At 36.1% G+C, this 16,835-nt stretch overlaps 1 protein-coding gene across 6 annotated transcripts in view; it reads left to right on the forward strand.

Moving 5' to 3' along the window:
• The window catches only part of ZGRF1 (zinc finger GRF-type containing 1), a 92,391-nt gene extending 76,881 nt beyond the window's left edge, over positions 1 to 15,510 (forward strand). For 5 of the 6 annotated variants that reach the window (XM_047856262.1, XM_047856260.1, XM_047856263.1 and 2 more), the window contains 6 exons: positions 346 to 473; positions 2,694 to 2,817; positions 13,735 to 13,911; positions 14,044 to 14,178; positions 14,865 to 15,126; positions 15,279 to 15,510. In XM_047856262.1, the coding sequence (XP_047712218.1) occupies positions 346 to 473; positions 2,694 to 2,817; positions 13,735 to 13,911; positions 14,044 to 14,178; positions 14,865 to 15,126; positions 15,279 to 15,424 (972 nt within the window). In that variant the 3' untranslated portion in view covers positions 15,425 to 15,510. The other variant, XM_047856265.1, reaches the window with a different exon arrangement.
• Positions 15,511 to 16,835: the final 1,325 nt, after the last annotated feature.

Below are 16,835 nucleotides of genomic sequence, written 5' to 3' on the forward strand. Positions count from 1 at the left end.
GATAACACATGTGGTGTTTATTTAGCTTCATCTAGAAGGATAAAATATGCATGTCATCCTTAACGTTTTAAATCCTGACACCGTAATACCTCCCTTGTGAATATCAAAATGTGTCTTTTATCTGTTCTTATTAAGGGGCTTGTGGCTTAAGTAGCCTCTATGCTGTGATTTCCATTCACTCTGTGGGAATGACAAAAATGTGGAAATAAAGTGACCTATGATTTCTGATTGCCAGTAATTAAATTAGGACAGCTCGTTTCTGATTTTAGCCTACAAGTTCTTTGGTAAATACATTGTCTTTTTTTTTAAAGTTTGTTAATTAATAATATTCTTATTGTAATAAAGGTGCGGGTAGTTGGAGTTACCTGTGCAGCCTGCCCATTCCCATGCATGAATGATCTTAAATTTCCTGTAGTTGTGCTGGATGAGTGTAGTCAAATAACTGAACCGGCCTCTCTCCTTCCCATTGCAAGGTAACCTAAAAAATTCCTTTCCAAAACACACTCAGATATCATAATATTTCAAATGATTTTGCACTTCAAACTCTTACCAAACTTTTTGAAAATTTTTAACAGTTTAGGTACTAAAGTGACTTTTTAAAAGAATGCAGAGGGGAACTTGAGAGGGGTTAATGTGTCAAAATTTTGTTAGATCACAGTTGAGACATTTGGATCACATAATTCTTTTTAAAGTTTTCGTTTTAATTCCAGGGAGTTAATATACAATGTTATATTAGTTTCAGGTATACAATATAGTGATTCATCAATTCTGTACATCATCCTGTGTTCATCACAAGTGCCCTCCTTAATCCCCATCATCTATTTCACCCCATTCCCCCCACCCACCTCCCCTCTTGCAACCATCTGTTTGTTCTCAATAGTTAAGAGTTTGTTTCTTGGTTTACCTCTCTCTTATTTTTTTCCCTTTCTTGTTTATTTTTAAATTCCACATATGAGTGAAATGAGATGGTATTTGTCTTTTTTTGGTTGGTTGGTTTCACTTAGCATTATACTCTCTCACTCCATCTGTGTCATTGCAAATGGCCAGATTTCATTCTTTTTTTATGGCTGAATGATATTCATTGTATGTATACACCACTTCTTTATCCATTCATCAGTGGATGGACACTTGGGCTGCTATTATATCTTTGCTATGGTAAATAATGCTGCTGTAAACATAAGAGTGCATGTATCCCTTTGAATTAGTATTTTTGTATCCTTTGGGTAAATACCTAGTAGTGCAATTGCTAGATCATAGGATAGTTCTATTTTTAACTTTTTGAGGAACCCCTACAGTGTTTTCCATGGTGGCTGTACCAGTTTGCATTCCCACCAATAGTGCACAAGGGTTCCTTTTTCTCCACATCCTCGCCAACACCTGTTGTTTCTTTGGTTGTTGATTTTAGCCATTCTGACAGGTGTGAGGTGATATCTCCTTGTAGTTTTGATTTACATTTCCCTGATGATAGATCACATAATTTTTAAAGCCTTGATAACACTAGTGCTAGAATTTTACTAGGACCTTGCAGGTTTCTCACCTAGATTAGAGGTTCTTCTTTAGTCCTATTTTGAGAACCTAAGTCTACTGAAGAATGTTCTTCAGTTGCTTACTTTGATAAAGTTCCAGTGTTTAAGTTCTGAAGATAAAATTTATATTATGAAAGGATATAAACTATGTACAGAAAAATAAGTTGAAAATGAAACTTTGTCCAATAAAATTTAGAAGACTATAAAATCTTCTAAGCTGTATCAGTTAATTGAAACATTGTGCTTTTAAAGCATCTCTAACTGAAGGATCCTGAAGGCAGTGGAAAGAGTGCTAGACTTGGACTCAGTAGGCCTGAGTTCTAATCCTTGTTCTATCCCCAGTTAATGAGGGAACGAGTACCTACTGTCATGATTTTCCCAGGACTTGGGAGGTCCTGCATCATGGGAATTTTAGGTTAAACTGGGACAGTCCTAAGCAAACCAAGATGAGTTGGTCACCCCACTCAGGAGCCGGGAATGGAGGGACAGGAAGGTCCTGCACAGAGGATAGAGGAGTAATAGGGTTAATCTATTTAACAATAGAAGCAATAATGCTAGTATGAGTAACAAGAAATATTTCCTGTTACGTGAAGCACCTGCTGTATACTTAAACACATTATATACTGCATGAAGTCCTGATAACAGTTATACAAAGTAGTAGCACATCCAGGTTACTGGTAAGAGTGCTGAAGCTTGGAGAAGTTAAATAACTTGTTGTGTCCATGGAATATAATGGAGTTGAGATTTAGATACAAGTTTTTCTATAAAAAATTGGACATTTTCCCACGATATCCTACCTCGATTTAAAAAGACATTTAGCCCCAGGAACCTAATTTATTTCATCTCTAAAGCAAGAGTTTAAGCCAAATGTTTTCTATGAAAGCCTCTAAGTTTATAGAATTTAAAATCACTGTTTCTCAAAACGTGTTGTGCAAAATGCTAATTCCACGCAGAGGCAAGGGGACATTTAGTACGTTTTATGTAGGAAAAAATTGTAAGGGGTTTTTTACTGAGTAAGTTCAAAGCCTTTTAATACATTTATTAGCATTATTAAGCCTTGTTAGTTCCCAGAACTCTGGGAATACATGTTGGAAAATAGTGCAGCAAATGATGTCAATGCTTGCCTTCTCTTATTGCTTAGATTAATTTTTGGAATTCTGTTTTTAGGTTCGAGTGTGAAAAGCTGATTCTTGTTGGAGATCCCAAACAGCTTCCTCCTACTATTCAGGGTTCTGATGCAGCTCATGAAAATGGATTAGAACAAACTCTTTTTGATCGGCTCTGCTTAATGGTACTACTGTTCAATTCATGCAGAATTATCATTTATGGATTATATACTGCGTAGATAGATCGAAAATGAAAATATTAGAAGACTTAGTTCCTGCCCTAAAATAATTGTAACTGTTTAGAAAGTACCCCTCTTAAAGATAACTAGCACCTTGTAATTTAAGTACCCTTTTATATAATGAATGTTTTCCCCATGTACTACTTTAATAGTGGGTAGTAAATATATTGCTTTTGCTCTAAAATCTTAAAAAACTCTATATAATGTCTTTATTATCCATGTCCCCTATTGTAGAGCTGTTGTAGAGTGCTGCTTCATATTTAAAAGAATTTTTTTAATTAATTATTAATATACACATATATATTTTTTAACATTTACTAATTTTGAGAGAGAGGGATCCTGAGCAGGGGAGGAGCAGAGAGAGAGAGAGAGAGACAGAATCCCAAGAAGTCAGCCAGAGCCCAATGCAGGGCTCGAACTCTGAACCATGAGATCATGACCTGAGCCTAAATCAAGTCTGACACTTAACCGATGGAGCCACCCAGGCTCCCCTAATTATGAATATATCTTTTTTAAAATTTAATTTATTTATGTATTTATTTTTACTTTACATCCAAGTTAGTTAGCATATAATGCAACGATGATTTCAGGAGTAGATTCCTTAATGCCCCTTATCCATTTAGCCCATCCCCCTCCCCCAACCCCTTCAGTAGCCCTCTGTTTGTTCTCCATATTTAAGAGTCTCTTATGTTTTGTCCACCTCCCTGCTTTTATATTATTTTTGCTTCCCTTCCCTTGTGTTCATCTGTTCTGTGTCTTAAAGTCCTCATATGAGTGAAGTCATATGATATTTGTCTTTCTCTGACTGACTACTTTCGCTTAGCATAATACCCTCTAGTTCCATCCATGTAGCTGCTCATGGCAAGATTTCATTCTTTTTGATTGCCGAGTAATACTCCATTGTGTGTGTGTGTGTGTGTGTGTGTGTGTGTGTGTGTGTGTGTGTGTACACACCACATCTTCTTTATCCATTCATCCATCGATGGACATTTGGGCTCTTTCCATACTTTGGCTATTGTTGATAATGCTGCTATAAACATTGGGGAGCATGTGCCCCTTCAAAACAGCATACCTGTATCCCTTGGATAAATATGCTTTGTCAAAGATTAGCTGGCCATATGTTTGTGGGTCCATTTCTGGGTTCTCTATTCTGTTCCATTGATCTGAGTGTTCTTGTGCCAGTACCATACTGTCTTGATGATTACAGCTTTGTAATACAGCTTGAAGTCCAGGATTATGATGCCTCCTGCTTTGGTTTTCTTTTTCCAGCATTGCTTTGGCTATCTGGGGTCTTTTGTGGTTCCATACAAATTTTAGGATTGTTTATTCTAGCTCTGTGAAGAATGCTGGTGTTATTTTTATAAGGATTGCATTGAATATATAGATTGCTTTGGGTAGTATTGACATTTTAACAATCTTTGTTCTTCCTATCCAGGAGCATGGAATCTTTTTCCATTTGTTTGTGTCTTCAATTTCTTTCATAAGCTTTCTATAGTTTTCAGTGTATAGATTTTTCACCTCTTTGGTTAGATTTATTCCTAGGTATTTTATGGGTTTTGATGCAGTTGTAAATGGGATCGATACCTTTATTTCTCTCTCTGTTGTTTCATTGTTGGTGTATAGGAATGCAACCAATTTCTGTGCATTGTTTTTATGTCCTGCGACTTTGCTGAATTCAAAATCAGTTCTAGCAGTTTTTTGGTGGAATCTTTTGGGTTTTCAATATAGAGTATCATGTCATCTGCGGAAAGTGGAAGTTTGACCTCATGGCCGATTTGGATGCCTTTATTTCTTTATGTTGTCTGATTGCTGAGGCTAAGACTTCCAATACTGTGTTGAATAACAGTGGTGATAATATATCTTTAAATAGAGGTGACATTCACATAATGTAAAATTAACCGTTTTAAAAGTGGATAATTTAGTGGCATTTAATATGTTCACAGTACTATGTAAACACGGGCTCTATTTGAAAACACTTCTGTCACCCAAAAATAAGAACCCATACCCATTTAGCAGTTTCTCCATTCCCTCCTCTCTCCAGACCCTGGCAACCACCAGTCTGTTTTCAGTCTGTATAGTCGTATCTAGTCAGTATACTTTATGTCATACAATCTTAAAAGTTTCATATCATATACAACCCAGAATCTATACAATATGTGACCTTTTGTGCCTGGTTTATGTCACTTAGCACCGAGTTTTTGAGGTTCATCCACATTATAGCATATATCAATACTGTATTACATTAAATAAAAATACATTCTTAATGGTACTGTAGTCATCTCCCTACTCATATCTAGAACTTTTTCATTATCCCAACAGAAACTTTGTACCCATTAAACAATAATTCCTCTTCTTTCCTGAGCACCTGGTAACCTCTATTCAGCTTTCTGCCTCTGTGAATATGCCTCCTCTATGTGCTTCATATAAGTATAATCATATGATTTGTGTCCTTTTGTGTTTGGCTTATTTACTTGGCATAATCCATTCAGCGTGTGTCCATGTTGTAATATGTGTCAGAATTTCATTCCTTGTTAACACCAAATAATATTCCACTGTATGTAATACCACATTTCATATATCCACTCATCTGTGGATGGATATTTGGGTTGTTTCTGTCTTTCAGCTATTGTGAATAACAGTGCCATGAGCATTGGTATACAGATACCTATTCGAGTCTCTGCTTTCAGTTCTGTTGAGTATACATGCAGAAGTGCTACTACTGGGTCATATAATAATTTTATGGGTTTTTTTTTAAATCCATTCTCTTTGTTTTTTAAGTTTTTATTTAAATTCCAGTTAGTTAACATACAGTGTAATATTAGTTTCAGGTGTACAGTGTAGTGATTCAACACTTCCATACAACACCTGACGCTCATCACAGTAAGTGCCCTTCTTAGTCCTGGTCACCTGTTTAACCCATCCCCCACCCACTTCCCCTCTGGTAACCACATCAGTTTGTTTTCTGTAGTTAAGAGTCTGTTTCTTTCTTTTCTTTTTTCTTTTTTTCTTTTTTTAACCTTTGTTCATTTTTGAGAGAGACAGAGTGCATGCAGTGATGGAGCAGAGAGAGAGGGAAACATAGAATACAAAGCAGACTCCAGGCTCTGAGCTATCAGCTCAGAGCCTGACGTGGGACTTGAACTCACGAACTGTGAGATCAGGACCTGGGCTGAAGTCAGACACTTAACTGACTGAGCCACCCAGGCGCCCCTTGACAGTTTCCTTTGATGAACAAAAGTTCTGTAATTTTGGTGAAATCCAGTTTATCTATTTTTTTTTTCTTGTGTTGCTTGTGCTTTTGGGGTCATATCCATGAAACCTCATCCAGTATCATACAAATTTTCCCCAGTGTTTTCTTCAAGAGTTTTATAGTTTTGGTCTTACATTTAACTTAAGATTCTTTGATCCATCTTGAGTTTATTTTTGTAAAGGTATAAGATATGGTCCAGTTTTTTTTTCCCCCATGCATATATTCAGTTTTTCCAGCACCATTTGTCAAAAAAATCTGTCCTTTCCCCATTGAATGGTTTTGGCACCCTTGACAAAAATCAGTTGACTATGTGCAGGTTTATTTCTGGACCCTCTATTCTATTCCATTGGTCTATATTATTTAATTTTTTATGGCTGAATAATATTCCATTGTATGCATGTACCACAATTTGCTTATCTATTATTACTATCGTTTTGATGCAATATTCAAAATCAAGCTATTTTTATAAGCAGAAGATTAAAATATTACGGCCAAAAGAATATAGAAAATCTACCAAAAGAAAAATTTTATCAGTGTTGCTAGCTTAAATTGCATTTAAGGAGTTACTTTGCTGTTTGAACTTTCAATAATCTGTACTTTTTTTGAGAGAGAGGGTGTAACTGAGCAAAGGGCAGACAGAGAGAGAGAGAGAGAGAGAGAGAGAGAGAGAGGGAGAGGGAGAGAGAGAGAAGTGGGGCTCACCCAAAGCAGGGCTCATGCTCACCCAAAGTGGGGCTTGTGCTCATTTGAAGCAGGGTTTGTATTCATGAACCATGAGATCATGGCCTGAACTGAAGTCAAATGCTTAATTTACTGAGCCCCCCAGACACCCAATAATCTGTACTTTCTTTTTAAAAATTTTTTTTTTCAACGTTTTTTATTTTTGGGGGGACAGAGAGAGACAGAGCATGAACGGGGGAGGGGCAGAGAGAGAGGGAGACACAGAATCGGAAACAGGCTCCAGGCTCCGAGCCATCAGCCCAGAGCCTGACGCAGGGCTCAAACTCACGGACCGAGAGATGGTGACCTGGCTGAAGTCGGACGCTCAACCGACTGCGCCACCCAGGCGCCCCAATCTGTACTTTCTTAACAGAGGAAGAAAAATGGAAATGAAACTAAAAGAATGATTAAATCGCAAATAAATGTTTCTTCACCCTTAAGAGATAGTATTTCCTAAAAGATCCTTCTAACAAGAGATTTTAGATGGATGGATTGATTGCTTTGCTCTAAACGGTAGAGATATTAGTGCTCTCATGCTTTTCCCCCTTTTCTTATCCCTTCCCTTATTCCTATTTTTGTTAGTTATGTTATTATTCTTTTTGTTCTATAGTCATAATTTGTACGATTGTTTAGAGTCATTCTATATATTTTTTAATTTTTTAAAAAAATGTTTATTTTGAGAGAGAGAAAGAGCACGCATGCACGCGCGCACACACACACGTGTGCGCATGCATCTGGGGGAGGGGCAGAGAGAGAGGGAGAGAGAGAAAATCCCAAAAAGGCTCCACACTGTCAGCACAGAGCCCCGACCCAGTACTCGATCTCACAAACTATGAGATCATGACCTGAGCCACCCAGGTGACCGTAGAATTAGTTCTATATTTAGAAGTTTCAGTGTCATTCATATGGGTGCTTTGGACTTCATCATCAATTTTTTTTTCAAGAATGACTTATAGATACATACTTTCCTGAGTCCGTTTTGTTTCAAATGTCCATTGCTTTTAAATGTAAAAGGCATCTTGGCTTATTGAATAGTTGCATCAAGTATTACTGTGAATTTTAGGGCCAGCCTGATTATTTTCCCCTTGTAATGATTTATTTTTTCTACCTAGATACAATAACTCTTTTTACAACCTTAAAGTTTATAAATTTGCCACAGTATATCTCAGTGTGGAGCTTTCTGTAACTAATCGTTCTGTAATAAAAGTTCTCTCAAACTGGAGACTCTTGTTTCTTTGTTTCAGGAAAGGCTTCTGCTCTACCTGATGAATTCTCTACCAGTAGCTTAGTCTGTGCAGGATGCTGTAAGAAAATACCATAGACTGGGTGGCTTAACCAACAGGCATTTATTTCTCACAGTTCTGGAGGCTGGGAAGGCCAAGATCAAGGTACCTTCAGATTTGGTTCCTGGTAAGAATGCTCTTCTTGGCCGTGTCCTCACATGGTAGAATGAGAAAAAAACTCTGGCCTCTTCCTCTTCTAATAAGGAAACTAATCTTATCATAAGGACCCCATCCTCATGACCTCATCTGAACCTAATTACCTTCCAAAGGCCTCGCCTCCAAATATCATCTCTGTGGGGTTTAGGGCTGCAACATAGGAACTGGGGTCGGAGACACATTTGGTCTAAAATACAAAGGCCCCTCAATTATTTTTATATTGGGTATCTTTATCTGTTTCCATTAATGTTACTTTAATTTTTTGTCTTCATTATCTGTGAAGGCTTTCTAATATGTCTGTTCCCCTTACATTGAGTTTGAAGTTGCATTGAGTTTTAAGTTGGGTTGTAGTGAGTTTTATGAAGAAATTCCATTTTTTCTTTGCTTCCTTTAGTTCTCTAATGATACTATTTTGAAAATTAGTTTGTTTTCTTAGGATTGAAATTTCCCTTTTAATCTCATTATCTTTTAAAAAAAATTTTTTTTTCAACGTTTATTTATTTTTGGGACAGAGAGAGACAGAGCATGAACGGGGGAGGGGCAGAGAGAGAGGGAGACACAGAATCGGAAACAGGCTCCAGGCTCCGAGCCATCAGCCCAGAGCCTGACGCGGGGCTCGAACTCACGGACCTCGAGATCGTGACCTGGCTGAAGCCGGACGCTTAACCGACTGCGCCACCCAGGCGCCCCTCTCATTATCTTTTTAAATCTCATTGTCTTTTCATCATCTCACTGTTGAGATTTTATTTCACTCAGTTACATTCTGATTATATTCTAAAGGTTGAGACTTGAGGAAAACTTTCTTCTGTTTCTTGGTTATATTTTGTCTAGGCTGCGTTCTATACATAGTGTTTGCATTGTCTTTATCTTGTTAGTTTGAGGGGAAGCTGTAGTGTGTTAGCACAGTTGCCATTCCTGCTTGATCTCCTGATGTTCTTGCTTAGGTAGCTCTCAGATTCTGTATTTTCTTAGTACCCTGAAAATAGGGTGTGAGGAGTGGGGTAGGTGTGGGACTGGAATAGAACTGAATTAAGAATGTGTACTGTCTTGGGGCACCTGGATGGCTCAGTCGGTTGAGCGTCCGACTTTGGCTCAGGTCGTGATCTCACGGTTCATGGGTTCGAACCCTGCGTGGGGCTCTATGCTGACAGCTTGGAGCCTGGAGCTGCTTCGGATTCTGTGTGTCTCTCTCTCCGCTCCTCCCCCGTTTGTTCATTCCCTGTCTCTCTCTCTCTCTCTCTCTCTCTCTCTCTCTCTCTCTCTCTCTCTCAAAAATAAGTAAAAAAAAAAAAAGTTAAGAACGTGTACTGCCTTTTTTTGCTTACATGGGCTCTCTCAATTCTAAGGTTTTATTAAATATCCAGTATCAGGATTCATTCCACATAGTTGGAGGTATTGTCCCTTTGCCAGACAAGGAATATTCTTGGACTTCAGGTGTCCCCCCAGTTTGATGTTTCATCCTCAGAGCCTTCACTTCACTAAAAACTAACTGCTCAGATCACTTTCCCTCTTTCATTACTATTCTTAGGAGCAATTTCTATGTTATGACTTCTAGAGAAGTTAGGAATCTCACCATACAGATGGTCCTTGACTTACAATATTTGGACTTAACAATTTCAACTGTATGATGGTGTGAAAGTGATACACATTTAGTAAAAACTATCCCTTGAATCTTGAATTTTGATCTTTTCCCAGGCTAACGATATGATGTAAGATCCTCTCTCATGATGCTGGGCATTGCAGCGAGCCACAGCTCCCAGTCAGCCACATGGTCATGAGTGTAAACAACCTATACACTTACAGCCATTCTGCACCCATACAGCCATTCTGTTTTTCACTCTCAGTATCGTGTTAAATAAATTACATTAAATATTCAATATTTCATTATAAATTAGGCTTTGTGTTAGATGATTTAACCCAATTGCTAGCTAATGTAAGTATTCTGAGCATGTTTAAGGTAGAATAGGCTAAGCTATGATGTTCCATAGGATAAGTGTATTAAATGCATTTTCACTTCCATTTTCAACTTACGATGAGTTCATCAGGATGTAACGCCATCATAAGTCAAGCATTTCTCCCTTCTGCTTTATTTTTTTTTTTAACTTTTTTTTAACGTTTATTTTTGAGACAGAGAGAGACAGAGCATGAACAGGGGAGGGTCAGAGAGAGGGAGACACAGAATCTGAAACAGGCTCCAGGCTCTGAGCTGTCAGCACGGAGCCCGACGCGGGGCTTGAACTCACGGACCGCGAAATCATGACCTGAGCGGAAGTCGGCCACTTAACCGACTGAGCCACCCAGGCGCCCCTCTCCCTTCTGCTTTAGAATGCTGTTTCTTGATAAGCACTTTATAAACTTTATGGCATTGAGTTGTCTCTAAACCTTTCTTTGGTGCATGGCTACTGAATTTTTCCTTTGCTATTGTTTTTAATATATTGTTGTAGATGTTTCTTTAGATATTGGAGAATGGATTCTGCAAGGCAGTGTTATTCCACCTTTTTCAGAAGTTTCCCCTGACACTGAGTTTCAAGTTGTGTTGTTTTGAGTTGAGTTGTACTCAATTTTGTGAAGACTCAAGCTTTCAATTATCTTGAGTTATTAATTGTAACTGAATTGAAATGCACAACTTTCTACCACTTCCATGATAAGTCTGTGTTCAGATTCTTTTGAATCAGACCTTTCCATTGGCTTTTTAAAAATCTTAATTTAAAAAATTATTTAGATTCTGAAAACATTTTTAAATTGGTAACCTAGTCACATGATTCAAAATGCAAATTCTAAAGGAACCATAAAGTAGAGTGAAGACTTTTACTCCTGTCCCCCAACCACTCAGTTTTTCTCCCCCAAAGCACTGTCATCTTTTTCTTGTATTCTTCTAGTGATAATTTATGCCATCATAAGCAAATACATAAAATATTTCCCCCCTCTTTTACAAATGCCACCATACAATACATGCTGTTATGCTCTTTGTTCTTTCACTTATCTGTTGTCGATGATTTTTAAAACATGAAGTCGATTATTGAGGGAATTTTAAAAGGGCAAATAAAGATAGACTGAAAAGTGGATTTATTTGTAGAATATAATGGAATTGAATTTACGAAATGGAATATATAAAACATTCAAGGTGAATGAACTTGATCCATATAGATAATTCTCATAAACATAGTAGATGTTGAAAGAAGCAAGGTACAAAGAGATACATAGTATAAAATACAATTTATGTGAATTTCAAAAACACAGCAAATAATGTGTATTATTCATACATACATGCCCATGTATGAAACATATAAAGCTTGCATGGGAATGCCATAAAACACAGTTCGTATTGGAGCTGTTTCTAGAGAAGGTGGTAGAGGAAATAGATGAGTGCGGGGGTGGGTGGGGGGGCATAGCTATCTATGCCACATTTCATGTTTTAACAAAAAGGAAATCTGAAGCATGATGACTAAATACTAATGTCAGATTTGTGTGGTACACAGATGAGTATTATATTTTTTTGCTTTTCTATATATTTGAACTAGTTCAGAATTAATTAAAAGAAACAAAAATAATATCTATTATTCATTATAGAAAGTGTGGAAACTACAGAAAACTAAAAGGTTAAAAAAAATCTATAATAACCTCACTGCCCCCAAGAGAAAATCCTTTGTAATATTTTGGTATCATTCCTTCCAGCTTTTATCCTAGGGATGTCTGCATATATCAAATATATACACTGTAAGAATACATATATTTGATATATGTGCACACAATGGAATATCATTCAGCCATAAAAAAAGAGGGAAGTCTTGCCACTTACAACAACATGGATATACCTTGAGAGCATTATGCTAAGTGAAATAAATCAGAAAGAGATAAATACTGTATGTTATCACTTACCTGTAGAATCTAAAAAAAAGCTGACCTCATAGAAACAAAGAGTAGAATGGTGGTTACCATGAGCTAGGAGGTAGAAAGGTAGGAAGAGGGAGATGTTGGTCAAAGGGCATAAATTTCCAGTTATCAGATGAGTAAGTTCTGGGGATCTAATTAACAGCATGGTAATTATAGTTAATAATATCATATACTTGAAAATTGCTAAGAGAGTAGATGTTGCATGTTCTCACTATTAAAAAAGAAGTGTAATTACCTAATTATGTAATGTGATAGAGGTGTTACCTAATGCTATGGTGGTAGTCAATTTGCAATATATGAATATCAAATCAATTCATGGTTCACCTTCAGCTTATACAATTGTGTTATACTTACACAATTATGTTAAATGTCAATTATATCGCAATAAATCTGTAAAAATATGTATTTTTACGTAGTTGAAACCATACCATGTAGTTACTCTCCTGGATTTTTTAAACTTTGCATTATAATAAACCATTTCCCTGTGTTATTACTAGCTTTGTAATCATCACTGTTGTCACAGATATTTTAATCACCAAATATTATGTGAATATACCATAATTTAATCATTTTTCTAACATTGTTTCTAGTACTAAATAATGGTCCTTTGAATAAAAAAAAAATCATTTGAGAATTTTTGTACTTTGAGCATATTTTGTATTTTTGGCAAGGTTTTCACATGCCCACTGATTTAGACTCATCTGCAAACTTATGCCCTAAATAATACAAGGACTGTTTTTTTCCTTACTGTTTTTCTTCCATAAAAGATACCTTGTCTGTGTGATCATTAATCCTGCCTTTAACTATGCATTATTATTATTAGAGTACCTTGTAGTTATTCAAAATGTTCAAATAGTGCTCCAAAACATTTTGCAAACACAGAGCATACTCTACAAGAGCTCTAACTTGGATGGAATGTGGATTTTATGATGCACTAACAAGATTGAAGATTCAAAATAAAAGATGGCTTATGCCCAAGGAGGAAAATTAATGAGCTATCAACAAGTCTTTCTAACATTTTTTAAAAATTTTTAATGTTTATTTATTTTTGAGAGAGAGACAGAGAGACAGAGAGAGAGAGCAAGCGGGGGAGGGACAGAGAGAGGGAGACACAGAATCCAAAGCAGGCTCCAGGCTCCGAGCTGTCAGCACAGAGCACGATGCAGAGCTCAAACCCACAAACCATGAGATTATGACCTGACTGAAGTCAGACACTTAACCGGCTGAGCCACCCAGGTGCCCCTCAAATATATATTTTTTAAAGATTCCTTTTCAATTTAGTGCCACATACATTATGAAACCACCTAATGTTAGTCACCAAACTTATTAGATAAGTCTAATATTTGACATGCTTTATAATTTTGTGGTGTAAATAATAGGTTACCATGAAGATATTTTTAGTAATTAAAAATTGTTATTTATAGTCTATTTGATCATAGTCGTAATTCATTTACTAAGAGCACAGTATGTTGATATTTTTAAATTTTTAAATACTAATCTTTTTTTCCCCCCTAAGGAAAAAAATGCTTTAATTTTTTTTTCTTGATTTAAATTTCTTAGGGTCATAAGCCAGTTCTGTTGAGAACCCAATACCGTTGTCACCCTGCAATCAGTGCTATCTCTAATGATCTGTTTTATGAAGGAAACCTCATGAATGGCATTTCAGAAACAGAGAGGAGCCCTTTATTGGAATGGCTCCCAACTCTGTGTTTCTATAACGTTAAAGGACTGGAGCAGGTAAATGACATTAATGAGAGTCAACATGGTTTAGTTTCCTGGTTTAATTTTATTGTTGTTGTTTATATGGTTTTCTTGGTCTTTCCACAGCCTTTCTGGGAAATATAATTTAGGCTCTGTTTCATATTCCAGATTGAAAGAGATAACAGCTTTCATAATGTGGCAGAAGCTGCTTTTACACTCAAGCTGATTCAATCACTGATTGTAAGTGGAATAGCAGGCTCGGTGATCGGGGTGATAACATTATACAAATCCCAGATGTACAAGGTTTGTATCGTATTGTGACACTTAAATATTGGGACGTTTTGTTACAATATTTGATAGTTACATTTGAGTAGTAGTTGGGTTTGGTACTTAAAAAACTTTTGGGAGTGTAACATTTTTAAAAATTCTGATTTTTGTGTGGTCTGGCTTTTTTTCTGTATAATTAAATGTAAACCTAACAAGGTTTAATTAAATTCAGTTTACAGCTGTTAGGGCAAAAATGCAAATAAACAAATTAGAGGGAAGAAAATACAGTGTATGCTTTGTGTTTTGGGCCAGATGGGATTCAATCTCTGTTTTCCAAAATGTTCTTTCATTATTATTTCATTTTATTAATAAATCAAAAGTAGATCGCAAATATTAATGTACATGTAAACCAATTACTTCTAACTAGTTTTTACTTTTTTTTTTAAATATTTTTTATCTATTCTATTATTAATTTTCAACTCTGAATTAGTATATCTGGATGAATTCCCCAACAATAGATAAATCATCACTTTTGCTTTTGTTTCCTAATTTATATTGTCATCTAGTTATTTATGAATCATTTTAGAAACTACCAAATCTATGTGAATCATTAAAAAATGAAAATTATCCACTAGTTAAATAAAAATGGCTGCTGTGAATAGGTTCAGGGCTTAAGTTCTTCATGATCTCTTCCCTGTGTGATCTCGTCTTTTCCTCCACAGCTTTGTCATTCACTCAATGCCGTGGACTTTGATCATCCTGATATCAAAGCCGTGCAGGTATCCACAGTAGATGCTTTTCAGGGAGCTGAAAAGGAGATTATTATTCTGTCCTGTGTAAGGACAAGACAAGTAGGATTTATTGATTCAGAAAAAAGAATGAATGTTGCATTGACCAGAGGAAGGAGGCATTTGTTGATCGTGGGAAATTTAGCCTGTTTGCGGAAAAATCGACTCTGGGGACGTGTGATCCAACACTGTGAAGGTAAAATATAAAAATGTCTTTAATTCAAGTGTTTTGAATTAAAAATGACTCTTGAGTTAGTGCTTGGAGTGGTTCAGGTAGGACTAGCTCTGACTTTGCCACTGTGTGAGATGACTGAAATATCGTCGTCTCACATTTTATCTCTTTTTTAGGAAGGGAAGATGGATTACAACATGCAAGCCAATGTGAACCACAGCTGAATCATCTTCTTAAAGATTATTCTGAAAAACAAGCAGAAGAGAAACAGAAGAAAAAGAGTGAAAAAGATAAATCTCATTCACAAAAAGTCATGGCATAGATAATTTGTATTTATATGAATTCAAATTCATTTTACACTATATATTTTTTATATTTTTACTACCCCAAAATGTTATTGATAAAAAATTTATAATATTTATGTAATAAATTAACTCCAAATAAAAATTTGTTCTTCAAAAAATATACATACTTATATTAAGATAGGCAGATGTTGAACGTAATATAAAATCTTACTAATAAAAATACACTTTTTTCTAAAAATTATTATTTCTGTTTGCTAAAGGAATAAATTTTACAAAGGGTATGGAAAAGCCTTCCTGGGGAATACCAATGTTACTTCAAAAATAAGTAAATATCTCAAAAACTCATCTATTAGAACATGGCTACAAAGTTGTATCAATACACCACTGTCTGAACTACAGTTCTATCAGAATCTTTAAAAACTAAATATAGGGGCGCCTGGGTGGCGCAGTCGGTTGGGCGTCCGACTTCAGCCAGGTCACGATCTCGCGGTCTGTGAGTTCGAGCCCCGCGTCGGGCTCTGGGCTGATGGCTCAGAGCCTGGAGCCTGTTTCTGATTCTGTCTCCCTCTCTCTCTGCCCCTCCCCCGTTCATGCTCTGTCTCTCTCTGTCCCAAAAAATAAATAAAAAAAAAAAAAAAAAAAAAAAAAAACTAAATATATATAATGCCCAGTTATAAGTAAAAACATATTCACAATAACTTTTTAGAAATATGAAAAGAAGAAGAAAAATGCAAAAAATTCACTCCTGGAGAATGCAGTGCTCAGTACCTGGCCTTGTCCAGTATCCAGTACCATACCTGGTATTGTAGGTTCTCAGTAAGTAGCCATCGGATGAATGAACAAATGAATGAATGAGAGACTACCTTTGGTTCGTTTCTTTCTCGTCTTTTTCCTGTGCATTTATTCACATGGTAGATATTGGTATATAAAATATATAATGGATTTAAATTTTTTTATTTTGAAGTATTTTTTAATATACACGTATAGAAAAGTGTACAAATTACAAGTATACAGCTGAGTGAATTTTCATAAAGTGAATACATCTTTGTAATCAGCACTCAGATCACAGACGGAACATAACCAGTATCGGGAAGCCCCTTCGGTGTCCCCTCACTGCTACTACACTCTCACCCTCAGGGTAACCAATATCATAACTTTTAAAAACATAGGTTTGAGATTCATGTTATCATGTGCAGGCTTTGGACTTTATAGAAATGTAATCACATTATGCTTCTACATGTGATTGATTAAATATTCTCACGAGCTTCATTCACATTGTTTTGAATATTGGTAGTTTTTAATATTCTCGTTCCTGTTTGATATTCCACTGTAAAAATAACTGTAATCTACTTACGTATATTACCCTTTTTTTTGCCAGTTTTATTGAGAAATAATTGACATACGTCACTGCATAGGTTTAAGGCATAC

This window comes from Prionailurus viverrinus, chromosome B1 (genome assembly GCF_022837055.1).
Source record: "Prionailurus viverrinus isolate Anna chromosome B1, UM_Priviv_1.0, whole genome shotgun sequence".
In the NCBI taxonomy this organism is placed as follows: domain Eukaryota; kingdom Metazoa; phylum Chordata; class Mammalia; order Carnivora; family Felidae; genus Prionailurus; species Prionailurus viverrinus.